Consider the following 20,552-nt stretch of genomic DNA (forward strand, 5'->3'; position numbering starts at 1 on the left):
ATCTGACATGAATGACACAGTTTCACTTGTTTTAATGTAGATAATATCACTTTAAACGTTTGTGTGCAAGACTGAGGTGAAAGGCAAAAAGGTAATTTAAATTATCCTAATGATGTTTTCACTAAATTGTACAAATTGTTGTTTTCTTTACCATAGAATGCGCCCTTTATACTTAAATAGTTTATATTTACATCAGGAGCAGGTCCTCTCTATGGAGGCCGCCATGTTTTTTACACAAGTCCAACTGGACAACAGCACCTTTTGGTTTTTAAGACAACTGAAGGTTTACACAGGTTCTCTTTCATGTTTGGAGGGTGAGGTGAGGGGTATTCAGCTGCAACATGCTACTTCACCACTAGATGTCACTTAATCTTACACACAACCTTTAACACAGTACCAATACTAGTCCATAATTTCTGTTCGACAGAGAGCTATTGCATTCTGCAGTGTTAAAGTGTTTCTGCAGATCAATATGAGATCACGCTGGAGTTGACATTTTAACTTTTTGGATGTACAGTGTCATCATTGTATTTATCCTATGTCCTATGTTTGTTTGACAATAATAAGTGAATTGATTCTTTAGTTAGAGCCAAAGGCATGTTTTATGATGTCACAATGAATCCGACCTTTGACCTTTAACCACCTAAATCTATCAGTTCCTCTTTGAGTCTAAGTGAATGTTTGTGCCAAAGGACGCACAGATGGAAAACCCTGCTGCCTCTAGTCATGGCTGCAGCCGCTGGAGCATAAATATCCTCTGGCAGCATATAAAATAGAACAGATCCATTAAATTAAAATAGGTGTATCTGATAGGAACTTCATTTGTGTAAAAGCCTCAGTGCAACAATCAGCATACAGCCCACCTAATACAAAGTCCAGGGAGCAATGTGCAGCTTATAACTAGTATATACCAAGTCATTCAGAAATAGGGTTCAAATGAATAGATTGAGCAATGATGGGTGTGTTGGATGTAAACATAGAGGCTGGCATGACTCAGTGAATGTGAATGATGCGACTGTATCTGTAATGTGTGTATGTGGTGTCGGAGGTTATTAGCGTTTTATTCTATCTCTTCATTCTTATGATTTTGTCAAGTGGGCTGTTGTGATGGTGGGTGTTACAGATCAACCTGGACCAAGCTCTTATGTCGAAGGATTTGACAGCTTCAATAAAACATTTGTTTCAGATTTCGGTTGAAAAGCAACATTAAAAAAAAAGGTTCATGTGACTCAAAAGGTTTGTTTTGACAAATAGTTTTGTAGGTAATTACAAATCCATTTCATAGTAACTAATAAATATACGATGTGATAAGTGGTCACTCTAGAAAACGTGACCAAATTAACCTACATTATTTCCTTAAAGAAAACAGTATTGTACAGGCGGGGCATCTGTAGCCGAGGCAATCTGCAAAGTTTAGCTCTCTCTGATGACACATGGAATAATAGGTAACCTTCACCTCCACAAGTCACTACCTTGTGTGCAGACCCAGTCGGCTGTCTGTCTCTGTGAGTAAGGTAGATTGCCAATTTGACTTCTCCTATATAAAGTTGACCTATCGTAACTTTGACTGAGGAAGAGGAGGAGGAGGAGGAGGAAGAAAAAGACAAATAGGAGACGGAGGAGGAGGAGTGGTAGACACGGCTTCAGCACGTAGAGCTGTTTACACTGAGCAGCCAATCAGCGGCGGACTGAGTAGAGGCCATGTTGTGTCGCTTCCTGGAAGTTTAGAGAAGGAGCCACAGAGAGACTCGACGACCGGAGAAGAAGTCACGATCAGACTGTGAGCCTCAGGATGAACATGAGCAGATTGGTGCTGCAGAGAGGATTCAGACCTCTGCTGCCCGGCGCCTCCTCCACGGTGAGACACTCCTGAGTCATGAAGTCTGTGGGTCTGTTAGTGGGGGCTTTTCTCTTCTTCACTTTTCTCTTCTGTACAAAGAATGAACGAACGTGTACCGCACATTCCTCCTCCTTTTCACCTTTCTCCTCCTCTTCCTCACCTGCATTCTCCTCACCTTCCTACTCCTATTCCTCACCTTCCTACTCCTCTTCCTCCTCCTCCTCCTCTTCCTCCTCCTCCTCTTCCTCCTCCTCCTCACCTTTCCGCCCCTCACCCTTGACACGTCTGTGTATTTCCAACAAACCTGCAGAGATTAAAAGCAGAAATATTTATGAAAACCTGCTGTTGATTTATTTTGTATCATTGAACAAGCGGCTGATAATTAATATTTATTACTCATCTATGTTTTTACAGTTTTATTTTGATGTCCATGAACTGTACTGATCATTGACTGCAAATAAACATGGACGACATGACAGTTCCCACAAAGTGTGTCGATCACCACCTGGTGGCTGGCTGCAGTAAAGGTCATAAACTCGACCATCTCCATGTTAGTGGATGGGCCACGGACGAATCAAAAAAGTCGTATGTGTGTTATAAATGTTAATTTTGCCACTAAGTTTACTTTACATCAGTTATTTGATGATATAAAAATGGGGTGTAACTTCATGATTGACAGCTGAGCCTGACCCAGGATTGGTCATTAATGGGTATCGATGGGACCTCGCTTCCCAGACTGGATAGTGGGGGAAGGGGAAATGTGTTATCAATCTTTAGATAGAGTGAATGATTCTGATATTTAAGAGAGAAGAAAGTCAGTCACAGTTTATTCCTGATAAAGTTGATATCCTCTCTCTGTCACTGTGCTGTGGGTCAGATGTTGTCTCAGGTGCAGAGCTGCCTGCTCTCCACACAGCCGGTGCCTGCAGCCCGGCTGCCCTGCAGAGTGAAGGTGTCTGCTGGGAAACGCTACGCCTGGTGTGCCTGTGGACACAGTAAGAAACAGGTGAGGACATCACACATCATGGGGGGGGGGGGTTCAGGTTCCAGACACACCTGGAGCTGAGTGCCAGTCCAGTTTACTTTGAGACCAGTTTGAAAGCTGTTGAGAGACAATTTGCTTGTGGAGACTTGTATTTCTTCCTGTAAGCAAGCAAATACTGAAAGCTGAGGCCTTTCCTTAGAATTATTGAAAGTTAAAGTCAGAATAATAGAACAGTAGGTTGTGTGCAGAGATCAACAGTGATTTAAAGGAGAGAACCAGCTTGGATTCTTTTAAAACATTAAAAAAAACTATGTTAATATTAACGTCGCAATATGAGCCTTTGACGTCATGACTCAAAAATGCTGCAGGTTAATGTAACACACAGATCAGTCCTGTCAGACAGCACAACACTGAATATACTACAGGCAAACTGTGACCACCATCTAAAAGTTTAATGGAGATTATATACATATGACTATGAAGTGGGGGAGGTAGATATCCTCCCACACTGAGTCTGCTTCTGTTTTTCTCTCTGCTCAGTGTGGGAACTTCTCTATAATATTGTGGCGACCTTAAAGTGCCTTGAGATAAATTACGTTGTGATTTTGCGCCATATAAATGAAACCGAACTGAAAAACTTCCAGTACTTACCATAATACCATAATATGTGTTTATACTTCAATTACAAAGGCCTGATCAATAAGTAAGTAGCAATACAATTAACAATCTTGTATATTACAGGCTAACTGAACAAACAGCACCTGCTATATGCACTTTGGTCGCACTATTTTTATGACTTGATGACTGAGAAGAACCAGCAGACTGTGTGTTGTCAGACTGATGTGTAGCTTGTGTTGTAGGTTTATCTAGGCCTCAGCATATTTCCATGATCATCTTGTTGGAAGTTCTGTGTTTTTATTAACGCCGCCCACACGCATTGCTGTCAATAATCAACATGTTTCAAAGAATCTTTATTTACAACTCATTAACTTCCAAATAGGTGTGGCCAAAAACGTGTGTGTGTGCATGTACTAGTACAAATACTCTGTGAGGTCGAGTTTGAGCCCAGACTCAATAGAGTGCTGACAGTTTGTGAGAGTGAGGACATTTCTGCACAACAGCAACAAAGGGCTGGTGCAGAGGCAGGATGTAACAAATTAAATCTGCTGTGGAGTTCACCTGTTGTTGCTAACGTCACATTGACACCAGTGTCTGCTCTTATCACCACAAGCTCTCTTGACATCTTCGTAGGTGTTTTGTACGTGTGATACCGCTTTTTCACTCAGAGATATTAGTTTTATTTGTATTTTTGTGTCCGTAGCGCTTTAGAAGCATCATCAAACCCCCACCCCAACTCTGGAGGCTCTCCCGATGGACATTTGTGTACACACATACACCTCCTCAGCAGAAACTGAGGAGGAACTCTGGAGTTTCATGCAGGCAAAATGATTTGACTGAAAGTGTGATGATGCTATATACGGCGGTACCGACTGTATGTCACCTTATGAATGTGATGAAGTCTGATAATTGATCCCAGAAACATAAAGCTCCTTGTTAACACTGGTTGTCTGTAGGAACCCACCTTTAAATCTCTTTGTTGTCTAATGAATTACTCAATAGATGTGTGATATCATAATATGACATTAAAGGAGATGTATCTCAGCTCAGGCAGTGTGTGATTCCCAATTGGGTGTTAGAATGGGATCACCTTTGCTGGTGATGATTATAAGATGGGTGTGTAGTGTTTTACAAAGTTCAGATCTCTCTAAGAAATGATATGAAGATAGTTATGAAGTCTGTGTAATAACTCTCTCTCTCTCTCTCTCTCTCTCTCTCTCTCTCTCTCTCTCTCTCTCTCTCTCTCTCTCTCTCTCTCTCTCTCTCTCTCTCTCAGCCTTTCTGTGATGGAGCTCACAGGACGGCTGCACCCAGCATCTCTCCTCTGCGTTTCACCCCTGACAAAGACAGGACGCTCATGCTTTGCGCCTGTAAGCAGACTAAAAACGCACCGTACTGTGATGGCTCACACTTCAAGCTCATCTTCCAGGATCTGGTGAAGTGGGTGAAAGGTGTGGTTAAATGAGCGGCAGTCCACGTGTGTTTCCCTGTGAAGAAATCAAATGTTTGACTCAACAGGATCATGTAATTCACTGAGTTATCAGGGTAAAACTCATTATTGTTGATATTATGTATGCCATTATTTTGTTGGGGAGATGTGACAGTAAGATATTAAACTGATATTGGAGCAGCTTTGGCTCATGGATTAGCGCAGCCGTCCTCTAACAAGAAGTTTGGCGGATCGATCCCAGTGTCCTTGGGCAAGATGTAAAATTGTACTGTAAACGCTTTGAGTGGTCATCCGAGCTAGACAAGCATGAAGAACATTTACCATATCTTCCACTGATTTATCATCTTCTGAAATTGCATTTTTATTACGTATTTTGTTTATTATTATACAAATGTACAATATATGTGTATAAAGCTGTTGGTGTGTCCGTGATAACGCTGTTGATGCTGAAGCAGTGACCGTCACCTTGAATAGGAACACTTATGTCATCAGTCCCACATTATCCTTTCATAAAGACCTGACACACTGTATCCCTATTTCCAAAATATATTAAAGGAATATTTATCAAAAATGTTTTTAATCAGCTTTGTACCCTGATTTCTAGTTGATATTTAGTTTCATAAAATTTATTCAAAATATCTTTAGTAAAATAATATACTATATATAATATACTGACTGTATGCCCTTGTATGTAATGCTAGGGGATATAGTGGCTGTCTAATCTGTTGGTCTATCTATTTATCTGTAATTATTTAGTTTAATAGAGATAAAGAACCAGAGCCTTTTGATAATATTATTGAAATGTATTTTCTGTATTTCCATGACGATGAGCATGACCAAGTTAACTGTCGGCTCTCGACTCTGAATGTTTCAAGCAACAGATATACTCCACAATGTGATTGAGGTTTTCCGGAAGCTGGTGAAAGGAGAACTCAGGCAGCAGCTGATGTCTTATGCAGAAGGTTTTAATGTAGACTTGATGCATCAAGGAGATCAGAAGGTGAAACAACATACAAACGTTAAAAGAGCTACATGAGCAAGACCCCCAAGTCTGAAGATGTCTCCCACAGCTTCCCAGTATATCTTGCTCTACTCGCGTCACCCATTCTAACAGTACATCCATGAACGGCTAAAATTGCTGTCAATTTCTATGTTACATGGAGGTTTTCACATTCTATTGAATAGTTAAGTCTAAAATATGAATCCCAAATCACATTTGTGTCCTTACGTTTTGCCATTGGTGAAATACCATGCATCTCAAAAATGTCAAATGTGGCACAGATTAGTGAGCACATCATGTCTGTATCTTCAGTATTAGCTTCAGTAATGGACTTTTATTATTATTTAATCATTCATTTTTTCAGTTACTTACTTTTGCAAATGTCTAGACATTCAGCCATGAAGCGACAATACAATCCAATTTTACAAAGCAAGATCAAATAAAATGGAATATAATTAAAATAGCTTTAAATCCTCATATAACAAATAGTAACTTATTTTGATTTTAATGAGGGTCAATCCTATCACTTAGAAAACCTTGCTTTATGATTGTGACATTTACCAGTTCTCAGTATAAGTTGAACCTTATCTATTTCTTCATTTCATCTTTCAGTCACTCTCAAATCGTAGAGCGACACCCGCCTCCTGATTGGCTCAGTGGCTGACATGTGACACAGGAAGTGGATTTCGCTGATCGACTCGGTCGCAGCTGTCAGACTGTGAAATGTTTGTGTGTAATTGCCAGTTGTGTTATTGTTGTGTGTATGTGTGTGTGTTTGACTGAGCTCTTACTCTCTACACAGCTCAGACTGGTGCCGCCTCTCCCTGAGTGTCTGTGTGTGTGTCTGTGAGCAGCAGCCGTGTCAGTGTTGGAGTCCCATCTGTCAGGGGAGGCATCATGAACTCGCTGGTGACTAAGTTAGATCACATGTGGATCAGCTTCACCTTCAGACAACCTCGGCTCCCGGCTGCAGCAGCTCCCAAGGTAAATATAGTCCGCGTGCTACGCTGTAAACAAGGTGCTGTTCGGCTGACGACCCGCTGTCTGGGAAATCACTGCGCATCCACTCACTGCTAAATACAGCAACAAAACTGAAGAGACTGCTTATGTACACTGCGGCACATTACAGACATGCACGCTTTCAAAAAATACTGTGTACTTACCTTTGCCCCTTTTTTGACCTTTGATTATTCTTATGCCCTTGTGTTGCACTATTTTGTATAACACTGGATGCCTTAATGTTCCTCTGGATCTATCTATCTATCTATCTATCTATCACTATACTGACAGTATGTAGAGGAACTGTGAATAGTGGGGCCACCTGCTAGTGGTGGATCTAGGGTTTATCTAAATCAGGGGCCATTAAGGGGCCACACTTTACACAGAGGGGCCAATGATGTGTCCAGCTTCCATCACAATTCCCCATTCAGTAAGATGCACAGTTGAGTCATTTCTTGTTCACTTTTACCTCTGAGGCTTTGAGCAAAGGCACACACTATTAAATATATTTTGAAAATTACTCTTTGTTCAAGCACATTGTTTCTTCCAAAAAATAAAAAATTAGAATATAATTCTAATATGTATTGGTGGTATTGTTAGTAAGTGACTGTTGACAGGACAGGGGCACTTTAGGGGCAAATCATATTTCAGCTTTGGCCAGTATCCCCGGGCCCCGCCCTTGGGTCCGCCCCTGCCACACATGTGTAAATGTGAAACAAATATCGCAGGTCAAGCTCAAGTTCACCTAAGTGGAACTCCACAGGCGTGCTGCAATTTGCCTCGCCACAGGAAGTCAGGGTTTTATTCGCTCCCTCGCTCACACAGTTCGGGTGTTGATTGCGTGTATGTGAATGGGCCCTAACACTTCACACACGTTTTCTATCAACACCTGATGAGACCTCTCCTATAGACTGTTGTTGCACAGTAACTCAGCAGCTATGATGGACCTTTTACATCAGAGACATGTTGACCTGTCTCAGGCCCTTTTCAGACATGACCTGTGGAGGATCTCAGGAGAATTGGGTCCAACCTTTCTCTGCAGTTTGTCTTTCACACACACGGCACAACGGCTACAAATCCTCCACAGGAGTCAGACAAGGGGGGTGCAGCAGGCAGGATGTAATGTATGAATTCTGCCGCAGAGATCACGTGATTTTGTTTACAGCCCATCGACACCGCGTCCGCTCTTATCACCCCTTGAAGATCTGACACTGAGGATCATTATATTAACAGTTGGTAAACTTAGGTGATAGTAATGACACTAATGAAAGTTCTGTTAGGTTCAGGTAGATTTTAGAAAGCTGTCAAATAATGTACCATTTTAATCCTGCACTGTTGCAACACATATCAGAAGAAACTGAGAACACTGTTGAAATGTCCAAAGGTGCAGCTCTCCACCCTCCCTCCGGATCCTGTCATCCCCTCTAAGAAGCCTTTCAAAGTGGAGCTGGTTGGTGGAAAGCGTTATTCCTGGTGCACCTGTGGGCAAAGTAGGAAACAGGTAAAATGTCTTTTAATGCTATCTCATACACTCAGAAGTTAAATAAAGTCCTACGTGTTGTTTGATCACACCTTTTTATATTCCAGCCTTTCTGTGATGGAGCCCATAAACTGAAAGCCCCGGGCCTGACCCCGCTACGTTTTGTTCCAGAGAAGGACACCTCTGCTTGGTTGTGCGGCTGCAAATACACCAACAACCCACCTTACTGCGATGGCACGCACAAGCAGGACTTCATTGTATCTGCAACACTACACGAGCAAAGTGACTCGTAAACCAGCAGGATCATTGCCAAATGATTTTGGGTTTTGGTTATAAACCTCCTCCTGGTCAAGGAGCATTTACTTCACACATTTTTTGCACATCAGTATGGTCCTTGAACACAGCTCACATGACATGATCTGCCATGTCGGGTGTCTGAATATTCTCAGTATTTCAAGCACTACATGGGATGTATTCTGGGAAAGATTTGTAAAGTAAATCTAGGGAATGGTGTACCTGAAGAAAAGTGTCTCTGTCAGCTAAACACTGATATATGTGAATGAAGCAATTTATGAATTCATCCTATAAAGACACAGGCAGGGTGTAACTCTGTTTTCTCTTTCATCCGTTGGGATATGTGCTCATATGCGTTTCTTTATTGAAATGAAATGCACTGCATAAACACTGAACTGTCAGATTGTCCTACCAGTAAATAAGTTCCTACTGTATCCACCAATAAATACTACATCTTTATAATTGTCAGTTTTTACCGACACTGTTAGATGGAGGCTGATTCCATCCTTGTACTCTGAAAACTGTTAGAGTTGGGGGTTGGAATGACTTGTAGTGATTAATACATCATATTAATATCAAGATTTAAAGAAATCACTATATCTGGATACATCTCATGTTTCTTCATGTTAGCTGTCAGATGCTTTGACACCTGTTGTCTGGCTCTTTTCACACAGAGCCCCCAATGACTCCTGAACCTTCACTACACAGATTGCGAGAGATACTGAGTCATGTATCAAAGCAGAGTAATGAGACTGTGACATTTCAGACTTTCTTCACTAGATATATTGAATGTATTCATGTAAATGTGTAATGCAACTTATTTAACTTGAACAGTTGTGTTCTAAACTGTAAAAAAGATGCTTACTCACTTTTTGTACAGCACACACAAGCTACTGAGTTAATCAGGGAATCAAACAGGACAGTCGGCTCAGAAAAACCTAGTAAGTAAACATTTTATTGACCTAAAACATGCACATATGGCTGATAAAAAAAGTATCAGTTTGTTGAAAAGAAACAAAGGGAATGTTGAAAACGATGGAACTACGACATACATGGCCAAATATTCAAATCCCTTTTGAGTTCTTCGTGTGCCATGAGAGAGGGAACATGGTCTTCTGACAGACGTTATCAGCTTGAAAGCATGGTAGTGCTTGGAAATGTGTACATATAAATGCTTCTCCTGCTGGAAAATACTGGTTTGGATTGTGTGATCTGACCTTAACAAAGTGCATTGACAGTTTTATGTCATGGGTGTGTTACCTGATGAGCTTTTACTGGACATTTATACAGCAGTAATCAATATGACTGTTCAAAGGCAAGGATCAGCTTCTTTTTTACTTTACATCCAACTGGAGCAGTGACGTGCACTCTGATGCCTTACAGCATTTTGTCGCACGTTTTTTTTTCTGGAAGCCAAACCAAAGTTGAAATAACAATGGAAATGAATCAGACCCACAGCATATACAATACAAAACGATTACAATATCTTGTATAAAAGATAAGTTTATACATATGTATGCACACATGCTCACATTTGATACATACTGTACAGTTTGTATGTGTGCACCGTTCTAGTCTAACACACATAAACACACACGCACACACGCACACACACACACACACACACATACATACAAGTGTCTATTTGGCTGCACTCTCAGTCTTTGCTGTTGAAAGGTGATAACAGTTATCTGGCCCCCATTTGTCCAGAAGGAGAACTCAAGCTCCTCCTTTTGCTGTGAAGAAAAAAAGAAGGGAGCAATTCAAACACTGTCCTCCCTGCTGCCCCATACACGCGTTAGGTCGCCGGGGGCAAACCGCTTTTGTCGCCACCCCTCGCCTCCTCTTTGCCAGCTCCAGAGCTTGTGCCATTGACAGTCACCTTGCGAGCGCTGGCGCCCTGTTTGGATGCGAGAGTGTGTCGCTGAGTGTTGTTGGACACAGAGGTACCGTTGGAGCTTTGGATGGCGGGAGAGGGGTTGTGGGAGGTGGGGCTGGACTGTGAAGAGGCTCGGGCCGGGGGGGCTGCAGCGGGACTGTGGACCTTGTCGCTCTGGGAGTCGCTCTCAGACGTCGGACTGGTGTTGACGCCGTCAGAGTGGCCCTGAGCGGCAGACTGGGACGGCCTCCTGCGCTTCCGGTTGGGTTTGACCAGATACTGCAAGGGGATGGGTCCAGTCTGCAGAGGAACACAGACCATCATTACATTACCTCCGGTTTTATAATGTGCAAATATGTACAGTTGATCATTTGACTTTAAATCATTCGTTAAATACTAAAGCTGGCAACAACTTATTGATTATTAATATATTGATTGATCTTTTTAACAGGTACTGCCTGTGAAGCCAGACTGATGCAAGTTAGATCATGTGTGTTGTGCCGCACAGCTGCAACTATTAAAAGCAGCTGTGGATGGATGCGCCTCACTGTTGGACTGGATGACAACATACATAATACATTGAACACACAGTTACACACTTTGTTTGACACAGTCTCACTCCCACCATCCTGCTGCAAGAAACACAAGCACCAAATTTGAATTCATTCACTGCCGAAATGAGTCCCCAACACATGCACTATGTTTGAGAAAGGTTTGCAAAGAACAGCAGTGGCCTGCTGCTGTGCCTCATGTTGTTTATCACATCAAAAATCTGTAATCATCTGTAAATACCAGGAAATAAAAGCTGACACTATTAACTCTTGTCCCAGGTTCTCCTTTTCATATAAAACCTAAATGTCTGTATTCAACTAAATTGGCCTTGCCTTTCCCATTCTTACATTGTAAAGTAGACTCGATTTTTAACATGTATGTAACAGCCAACAACTGTTGTCCATGTAAAGCTAAAGAAGTAATGGCTGTCCAGCACAGAATTCCTCCTGTTTGTGTGTGTGTGTTTGTGTGTGTGTGTGTGTGTGTGTGTGTGTGTTTGTGTGTATATTGTATCAGAACAGCTGTTACAGGCCAGTTTCTTGTTAAAGCATGCGCATGTTAGTGCATGTGAGTAAGTCCCTCCTTGTGAAAACTCCAGCCCTCAACCTGTTTAAAAACCAAGATGGCAGAGTCCAGTTCAGCTTTTAGGAAAAGTAGTAAAAGGTCTGTATTTATATAGAACTTCTATAGTATTGATGATCACTCACAGCTCTATACAGTTCAGTTTTGCCATTCACCCCTTCACACACACATGTATAGAGTGCATCTTGATTGCCCAAGGACACCTCAGCATGCAGTATAGGGGACACGTGTATTAAACTATTGGGAGATGGGGAGACTGGGATCACACCAACAACACTGGTTGAGGGATGACCCGCTCTATCTCTTAAGCCACATCGACACTCAAGAATTTCCTCCACTGAACAAACCACGTTCCTCAGCTAAAAAGGCAGAGGAACAACAGAGGACAAAAAAAACACCAAAATCTGGCTATTGTCTTCAGTGTGAATAGTGTCATCATCTTTATTGCTTAATTAAATGTCTTCCACCACTGCACAATTAAACCCAAAACACTGCAGCTCCACCTTTTTTCTTTTGACACAGCCTATGGGCTACACAAAGTATGGCAAGGCTATGCTGTCTAGCTGCTACCCGCCATGCAGATCTGCTGCAAAAGTGAGCACAGCCCTGAAATAAGACGCTGCAGGAACTCCAACCTGCGAATGACTGATCCATTTAACTAATAAGCAGAGCAGCTAACTGGACTGGTTTCTGTCAGCTCTACTGTCCTCAGGCGAACTTTACTGACATGTGCTTCTGGTTGTGTGTTTAGGAGCTGCTTCCACTGGCCCAACATGTAGCCGAGGGGAAGGATGTGGCAGGGGAGGCATTTGTTTTGGGCTGAAATTGCTGGTGTTAGGGCGACATCTAGAGGCACAATATATTGTACCACACTACCACTGAAGCTACAATGTGATTTATGCATGCAACTAGAATATGAAACTAGAGAACTAAAAACAGCAGAAAACACTCAAGCATGTTGGAATCTGTATAACACTAGTCTGAACCACTGAACATCACAATCATCATCTCTGTCTCTCTCACTCTCAGACGCACACCGACACACACACTCAGCTGACTTCTGACCAGATACAGCTTTAACATTGATTCAATATCAACGCTGATCACCACATTGGAACGATAATTTTCTTCAGTGGGTAAATATTTCTTTATAGCTGAGTGCATTAATCAGCCTGTCCGACTCCCTCGTTGACCCAAACTCACACGCACACACACACATGGTCTAAACATGTTGAGCAAGACCCTAAATGAACACTGCAAGCGGATTACCTGATCACTATAATCAAATTATGTAAACAGAATTTGTATAGGAACAATTCTTCATATACACATTTGATCACTCTAGCGGTGGCAGAAAGTTGGACTATGGGCAGAAAATCAAACGGTGGTCTCTGGTTCGACTCCATGGAGTGACAACACAAAAACATACCTGGACGGACAACACCTGGATCTGTTCCCCACTGTCTAAGTGCCTACCCCACCCCACTGTCTAAGTGCTCCTGAGCAAGACACCTTACTCCCCCAACACCTTCTCCCTGGGCGCTGTGCATGGCTGCCCACTGCTCTGTGTGTCCTCCTGTGTTCACCAGATGGGACAAAAGCAGAGAACAAATTTCCCCCCATTTGCATGTCGTGTGTGTGTGCATGTGTGTGGGACCAATAAATGTATCTATCTATCTATGATCACTATAGCCGGTTATTACGTTCAGCATGCCGTGTGCTGAACGTAATAAATCTAAAAACATGCTCAAGAAAGTTCTAATGTAAAAGCGGTCACTCACCCGTCTCCACTCGTAGAAGTAAGCAATATCCATGAGAGTGTAGTAGTCCTTCAAGGGCTCATCCCCGTACAACACCTCCACCTGTAACAGACGAGTCACACCATTCAAAAGTAAGGTTAGGAGAAGGGAACCGCGATCTAAAGATCATCACTTCACAATTACAGTCAGTAAGACGAGCTTCAACCACTCAACCCGGGTGAAGCATACACCTGCCATTTCAGTAACCCAACAAAGTGTCACATTAAATTCGGACCTGTTTAGATGTTTCCCAGAGTGTCTCTAAACTGATATGTTGTAGCACTATTCACTGTCAACTCAACCCCACTTATTACCGCCTACAACTTGTAGATACACATTTTAATACTAAGTCAAAAATAAAACATTTCCTTTCAAACAGACCAACTTAAATCTCTTGAGATTCCTGCATCACCAGTGTGTCAGGCAGTGAGTGGCTGATATTCCAGCTGTACTCAAATACTGAGCCATTACTGGCTAAGTCTCTGACTGATGTCTCAGCAGCATCACTCACTGAAGAAGAGGGGTTCTGTGTTTCTGAAAAGCTAAAACATGACACTGATGCTTTGTTTCCCCCACTGAAGCTCAGTACTAGTGCCGTACAGTAAACAGAGTAAATCCTCATTTTAACACAACACTTACTCAGTCTAGTCTGTGAGGTTTGATTTGAAAGCATTTTAAAGGAAAAGGGGGAAAGAAAGAAAAGGGCAAAACACAAAGTGCTGCACTGGGAGACAAACTGGAGCCAGTTCTCTTTATGTCAATATATATATTCCTCACATCAACAGCAAATTTATCGATAAATGTATCTTTTACCATTTTAACCATCATCCCACAGGCCGTCTATAATAATCCACATATTAGACAGAGCGAAAACCAATTCAGGTCAAGGTTATAGTGGTTAATGTGAAATCTTACTGGCTCCATAAAGACACTGATTGACGCATAATTTCTGTACACACCTTCTTTACAGGAATAAAACAGACAGTACACTTCTGTGTAAATAATGAGTAAATATATGAAACCATTGTTAGGTTGACAACGCATGTTATTTTTTGTTTGTATTGTGGGATAAAAGAATTGTTTGTATCCTTTTTTTCCGTTGATGAAAGAAACATGAAAATGCAAACAAAATACAAACAAATACACAAACAAGATTTCAGTTTTTAAGTAAAACCCTTAAACATGAAAAGGATAAATGTTGAACCAAACATGGACAAAGAAGTAACTCATCATTTTAATAACATGAGGACTAATATTTAGTTAGCTTTGAACTACAGTGTCCCAGAGACTCATGGGAGTTAGTTAGTGAATGGTAAATATGTAAAAGGTGAATAATAATATTGTGTCGATGCAACTCTTGTTTCAAGTGTTAACCACTATAACTATAACAACTGAAGCACTGCAGGTTATTAAGACAGTGGCCATGAGGCTAGTATTAGCATAGAATAATACATGGAACAGGGCAGCACATAAATATATTACATAAATTTTCCGGACTTACTACCCTATCGTTTTAGTCAATGTAGTTTATTATATTTTGTGATACTGTAATCTGGGAGCTTCCTGATTCTTCACTCATCTCATAAATTCAAAAAAAATAATTCAATTTTACTTTTAACACCGAAATTCAGGATGAGTACCTGTTCTTGCTCCCCATGTAAAAAGGATGGTCAGATATTGCACATCGACCAGTGGCCTAATGCAGCAATTTTACATCCAATTAATACACTCTTCTTAAAACTATTCATTTTGACATGTCCATTCATTGTGAAGCGACGTCCCTCAGTGTGATAAATAGAAGAGGTTGAACCTCTGTTATTTATCATGTTGCACTGAATGCACACACACCACAATGCTGACATCTGTAGCAGTGTTTGTGGGTGTGATTAAGTTACTCTGGAATTAAAAAACTCCCTCCCCCCGATGTATTTATTGTTATTATTGTGTTAGATCCCTGTAGTTTGCCACAGAGTCAATATGGGAGGAGTGGCTGTGTATGGATGCACTGTCTCTTATTACCCGATAGTTGTTGGGAATGTCCATCTTGCTCCGCAGGAACTTTGCTAAGTGCATGACGGACATGGCTGCCGGGCACTGCAGGAAGCGTTTACCATTGGTCTGAGAACAAAGAGAAGAGTAGAGAGGGGACATGTTAATCCAGGGTGACTACCAGAAGAACCACACCAAACATGTGGGATGGAGGCTTCAATTACTGCTTGACCCGAAATCTTTTCCCAAATGAGGTTTTACCTTGTCTCCCTCCATCTCTGAACGCTGCATCTCATTGTTTCTGCAGGAAAACATTAAACACAAAGACATGAGGTTAAAAACTAGAATTTACAATTCTTTCCACACAAACAGAAAATCTGATTTAGTATGACTTACAGCAGGATCGACTGGAACCTTTTTGTTCAAATATGTCTCATTAGCAGTTTTCAGGCATGAATTCTAGAGAATGTCTTTCATGCATGAAGAACGCAGCAGGAGATTCTCAGTTCACAACAACACAGCGTGCTGGTCAAATCCCACTCTGGAGATCACATGTTTTTTGTTTACAGCTCATCGACACCTGGCCCGTATCAGCAAGAGCCCCTCGAATCTCATCTGTCCGAGTTGACATCTTCTTCGTCTTCTAGGTGTGTGCAAAAAAAAATGTCACCCTGAAAGATTTGTGGAGGGGGGGGGTGTTTTGTTTTAGTTTTTTAGTTTTTAGTTTTTTTTTTCCATTGCATGATCGAAATGGATCTCCTGCTGTATTCTCACGTGGGCTCATTTGCCCATTCGATTTTTAGGAGGGGGCTGGCAGGAGAAACTCTAGAGAATGTCCACAGCAACTAACTCAGACATTTGTGTCCTCACATACTCTGGATAATTTCGGGAGATTATCCAGAGTTCAGAACCTGTCTGAAAGCAGCTATACGGAGTTTACACAGGTCTTCTTCCAGTGACATATTTCTGCAACTTTACCGGGAACAGACCCAGAATTTATTTATGTAAAAATGAGAACTGAGCGACTCACTTATTCCTCTCGTAGAACTGTATGGACAGACTGATAATTTCATCCTCTGCTATGTTAAACGTCTCCACCACTTCCCCTGGCTCCAGCACGCGATTCTCTGCGTAGAAGTCTCGCCTCCGTTTCATCTCATCTAGTTTCAGAGGAAAAAAATGCATTATACATAGAACCCTACGACAAAGACCAACACTATAGATTAAGAGTTTGCCTTAAAATAATATGTTCCAATATGTACCAACATCCTCATAAACACGGTCTTACCTTTGAATAACCCCGGAACAAGCTTATATACAATATCTTGAAGAGTTTTGTCCGCTCTTGGAAAACAAAGAAAGATGCACAATATTAGACATGACACACATTGCAATCAGTGATGTGCGTGTGTGTTTTTTTAAGAGCCCCATTGTAAGTCATCAATAGTTACCTGATGCTGAGCTGTGGACACGTCTTGTGCACTTGGACGTCGCATCGAGGACAGAACTTATTTGTCTCCAAGAAGGCAACGATGCATGTTTTACAAACTATGCAGACAGAGGGGACACAGCTGTTAGAACACTGACCTGTATCATCACCAGTTATGGTAAGTAGTACATAGAGTGGACTGTGTTGCAATTCAATGTACTATATGAATACATTTTAGATTTGACTGTTGAAATATTGACAGAAACCCTTCAAATATAACCCAATAAATGCACCACCTGCCTCCACCATTACAACCAAGTTAAATCAACACCTGAAATGCAGCATCAACAAAAACACAAATGCTAGTTGTCATGCATTACACTATTATTATGCATATATGTTCCTTTCCAGTGGGCCTGGCTTGAAAATCCACATTAATGGTGTGTCACATATGAGACTCAACATCCCACAGTGTGCAGGGGGCTCTGCTCACCGTGCACAACACTGTAGGCTCTGTGCCTAATCCTCACTGGGGTTAATAGTGGAAAAAGCTGTGTGCATGCATGTAATGCAGTGTAACGCTTCAACGAGTGGAACTTACAGGAGTGTAGACACTCTACGATGGTTGTAGCATCGATCAAGTAACCAGCGCACAGTGGACATGTGAGGTGGGGGTTCACGTCTGTGATTTTAACCCGGTTGGGCTGCATTTTATCCATCAGGACAGATCTGCAGGGGAAGCACACGACAACATGAAAGCTGCTGGCTGCATAGTAGAACACTATGCATGATGTTTGCTGGGACTATGGGTTCTCTCCCATATTGAGGTGAATGAGTGGCTGCTCTCAGACAATGTCTGCAGCTCGTCCTTGGGACAGCAGAAACAAAGAGAGGGAGCTGCTGCAACAAGAAAACTCCTTGGCTGACATGTTGCAGCGATAAATAACGTTGAGAGAGCAGCAGCCGAGCGGCTGCATGCAGTCTGCGAGGAGCTGGTGCACAACAGCCGACTACTGAATCACTCTGTGTGGCCTCATCTTGTGCATCAGCTCCGCTCCTCGAGCAGCGGAGCAACAAAGAGCGCTTCATTTCCCCGGAGCTCCGGCGGCCCACCGAGTCCCGAGACCGAGTGGACCCGCTGCGAGCAGTAGCACCGAGGGGTGCAGAGCCACGGGAAAATCACAGTGGTACACAAAGCAGCCATCTTAAATTCACTGACAGGGCTCTGTATGAGGAGGCGAACAAGAGACTGAAAATGTGACACCGTCCACAGTGTGTGCGCCTCAGCAAACAGCGGCGCGATGAGTCCGACAAAGAGCAGCCGCCGAGGCGTCGTTCCTACCTGATCCGACATGAAAGCTCCGCTCGGCTCCCACACACGATCCTGATCAATTATCTGGACTTGGGCAGAATTTGCAGCAGCGCCAGAAAATGGCTTTTTTCAGCCCCGTCAGAGGACTGCCCATTTTGGATCACGTGATATTATTTTGTCGCCTCGTTCACGGGGCATGAGGGGGATCCTCTGCAGGCCCTGCTCCCTGTCTGCAGCCTCATGTGTCTGCAGCCTCACGCCACCACACTCATCTGTCTCTGCTGCATGTTGCTTTGATTCGTTTCTGTCAGGAGCCGAGCTGCTCCTCTGCTTGTCTGCGTGTGGCTCACACTGCGTTAAAGTGCACCACAGAGGAAGGAGGGGAGAGGGCCTGCAGGCCGCACGTCCAAAAACTGCACAACTAGGAGTCTTGTTACTTTATAAGCTCAAATCTTAAATCTTAAATATATCACTAAAAATGTATCAGTGTATAAATAATAAATAAAACCATCAACCCAGTGATAGTTCTATAGTTTCGAGAAGAAATAGTTTTAATGGGCAGAGAAAGGGCTGCAAATGCTATTGAGGTCACTGACGTCATGTTCTGGGTATTTTGGTTTCTTCATTGAATTCTACAATAAAAAAAAAAAGATTCAGTTTTTTTAATAACTGTTTTGAGACTACATAGTTAAGGAAAACGCATTATTTCAACTCTGGAATCATGTTCCTGGTGGTGTCCTTATACAGCACACATATCTCCATAGTTGTAACTAACATTAAGAGGATAAACAAATCAAGTACACCTGTAAACATTTGAAGAGTTGTGTCCTGGTCCAAGGGAATACAAATTATGACAATATATCACAAAAATGTATTAGAAATAATAGATATAACCATCAATCCAGTGATAGTTCTATGTTTACAAAAAGATAAAGAAATGATTTTAATGTACAGAGAAACGTATAGGTTATGAATGCCTGATCAAATATATGACTGTATAAATTATTCTTAGTATGGTATAGAGTAAAGAGTAACATAAAGTGAAATGAGTTTTACATTATACACAAATACAGGTTTTCATTATTTTGATCATGTATAATATTAGAGTTAGAACCATGTTAATCTAAATGAGATAAGAAATCTCCTCCTCCAGGTCCCTGCTAACCACAAACAGAGCTTTGATTTACAGACAGGACAGCAACAATAAAATATGATGACTACAGTGAAGTGTTTAAGTGTCTACATTTGTGACCACAGTGTCAAATGTGTGATGAGAGCTTTCTCAGTCACAAGCTGGAGATGTGCTTCAGTTGTGTTGTCACAAACTGATGCTTGAGAAATGAGACGGAAATACTTTTACTAAAGCAAAGGAAACATTTGTGCTGGCATTCTTGGACAGGACAATTAAAAAAAATGGAAATGAATCTACTAAACTATTACAATTGTTTTCATGTTCAGCATATGACAATACACTCTTGATTCTTGAATGTTGTAGTGTAGCTGTGTGTTCATAAATATTTGGGTGACTCACATGAGAGATTTAAATGAGAAATGGTCCCATTCAAAGCAGCAGAGGTGGAGGTGTCCTTACTTTTAGTCCCTGAAATGTGTCAAGAGCAGAAAAAACACTGGATCCTACCTTTCCCATCATGCAACTCGAGAGCATCTGTTTGTAAACCCACACGTAACTGCCACCTGTGGCCTAAACCACCCCAAGGTGATATGACCATGATGACATCATCAGGGATTTTTCCTCAGCCTTGAAAAAGTTCTTACAGAGTCACAGAAGTAATTGTGCAACTGTAGAAATGAAATAAATACATGTGAACAATGTTGGAACTGTTATAAGTATAGTGAAGAATATAAGACAAATCTAAATGTACACCTTATAACACACTCTGTCTCTCTTTTAAGAACCTATACTCTTATTTAGAAAGTTTGTAACTCACTCTTATTGCCAATATCAAAATTGAAATATTATAAATTAAATATTAGAACTACCAGAACTGAATAACATCAATTGCTTAAAGGTTACCTTGAAAATGTTTAAATATCATCATATCCACTTATCTAAATAATTATATTTGGTGAAATCATGATAGCTGTGTTAGCAGAAATATATTTAAAACACTCACACCTCACCAGACAAACTTTGTCAAACCATTTGTTTATTTCTCATGGTTGGATCTGTAATGTCACATATTCACAAGCTTAAGGGCTGCAAATGCTATTAAGGTCACTGAACTTATATTATATACTATCATTTGGGTTCTTTCATAAAATTATACACAAAGGTTTTTTTTTAAAGATTCACAGTTTTGACACTACATATTAAGGAAAACAC

At 41.4% G+C, this 20,552-nt stretch overlaps 3 protein-coding genes across 4 annotated transcripts; 2 read left to right on the plus strand and 1 right to left on the minus strand.

Moving 5' to 3' along the window:
• Positions 1-1,646: 1,646 nt before the first annotated feature.
• LOC128436650 (CDGSH iron-sulfur domain-containing protein 3, mitochondrial) lies at positions 1,647-5,466 on the plus strand. 2 transcript variants are annotated; one of them, XM_053418447.1, is made up of 4 exons: positions 1,649-1,858; positions 2,255-2,425; positions 2,718-2,846; positions 4,720-5,466. In XM_053418447.1, the coding sequence occupies exons 2-4, from the start codon at positions 2,399-2,401 to the stop codon at positions 4,906-4,908; spliced, it is 345 nt and encodes a 114-aa protein (XP_053274422.1). In that variant the 5' UTR covers positions 1,649-1,858; positions 2,255-2,398; the 3' UTR covers positions 4,909-5,466. The 2 variants fall into 2 exon arrangements, with proteins under 2 accessions (XP_053274421.1, XP_053274422.1); XM_053418446.1 differs by lacking the exon at positions 2,255-2,425 and having other exon boundaries at positions 1,647-1,858.
• Positions 5,467-5,618: 152 nt separating this feature from the next.
• Positions 5,619-9,134, plus strand: LOC128436648 (CDGSH iron-sulfur domain-containing protein 3, mitochondrial). Its single transcript, XM_053418445.1, has 3 exons — positions 5,619-6,877; positions 8,277-8,393; positions 8,480-9,134. Exons 1-3 carry the CDS (start codon positions 6,791-6,793, stop codon positions 8,663-8,665), a joined length of 390 nt encoding a protein of 129 aa, XP_053274420.1. The 5' UTR covers positions 5,619-6,790; the 3' UTR covers positions 8,666-9,134.
• A 467-nt stretch (positions 9,135-9,601) lies between these two features.
• On the minus strand, positions 9,602-18,380 carry LOC128436647 (polycomb group RING finger protein 2). Its single transcript, XM_053418444.1, has 9 exons — positions 18,239-18,380; positions 17,498-17,625; positions 16,919-17,015; positions 16,756-16,811; positions 16,498-16,627; positions 15,729-15,768; positions 15,498-15,596; positions 13,461-13,541; positions 9,602-10,845 (listed from the first exon to the last, which is right to left on the minus strand). The coding sequence occupies exons 2-9, from the start codon at positions 17,613-17,615 to the stop codon at positions 10,465-10,467; spliced, it is 1,002 nt and encodes a 333-aa protein (XP_053274419.1). The 5' UTR covers positions 17,616-17,625; positions 18,239-18,380; the 3' UTR covers positions 9,602-10,464.
• Between the last annotated feature and the right edge of the window lie 2,172 nt (positions 18,381-20,552).

The sequence above is a fragment of the Pleuronectes platessa genome, chromosome 3, assembly GCF_947347685.1.
Source record: "Pleuronectes platessa chromosome 3, fPlePla1.1, whole genome shotgun sequence".
NCBI classification, from domain to species: domain Eukaryota; kingdom Metazoa; phylum Chordata; class Actinopteri; order Pleuronectiformes; family Pleuronectidae; genus Pleuronectes; species Pleuronectes platessa.

What these genes read in the sequence shown, in the direction of transcription:
- LOC128436650 (XM_053418446.1), top strand. Translation starts at nt 1,793, where the DNA reads ATGAACATGAGCAGATTGGTGCTGCAGAGAGGATTCAGACCTCTGCTG. An exon ending in TGCCCGGCGCCTCCTCCACG is followed by an intron (nt 1,859 to 2,717) that starts GTGAGACACTCC and finishes GCTGTGGGTCAG; the next exon opens with ATGTTGTCTCAGGTGCAGAG. An exon ending in GTGGACACAGTAAGAAACAG is followed by an intron (nt 2,847 to 4,719) that starts GTGAGGACATCA and finishes TCTCTCTCTCAG; the next exon opens with CCTTTCTGTGATGGAGCTCA.
- LOC128436647 (XM_053418444.1), bottom strand. Translation starts at nt 17,615, where the DNA reads ATGGATAAAATGCAGCCCAACCGGGTTAAAATCACAGACGTGAACCCC. An exon ending in CAGAGATGGAGGGAGACAAG is followed by an intron (nt 15,597 to 15,728) that starts GTAAAACCTCAT and finishes CTTTGTTCTCAG; the next exon opens with ACCAATGGTAAACGCTTCCT. An exon ending in ACATTCCCAACAACTATCGG is followed by an intron (nt 13,542 to 15,497) that starts GTAATAAGAGAC and finishes CGTCTGTTACAG; the next exon opens with GTGGAGGTGTTGTACGGGGA.
- LOC128436648 (XM_053418445.1), top strand. Translation starts at nt 6,791, where the DNA reads ATGAACTCGCTGGTGACTAAGTTAGATCACATGTGGATCAGCTTCACC. An exon ending in CGGCTGCAGCAGCTCCCAAG is followed by an intron (nt 6,878 to 8,276) that starts GTAAATATAGTC and finishes AAATGTCCAAAG; the next exon opens with GTGCAGCTCTCCACCCTCCC. An exon ending in GTGGGCAAAGTAGGAAACAG is followed by an intron (nt 8,394 to 8,479) that starts GTAAAATGTCTT and finishes TTTATATTCCAG; the next exon opens with CCTTTCTGTGATGGAGCCCA.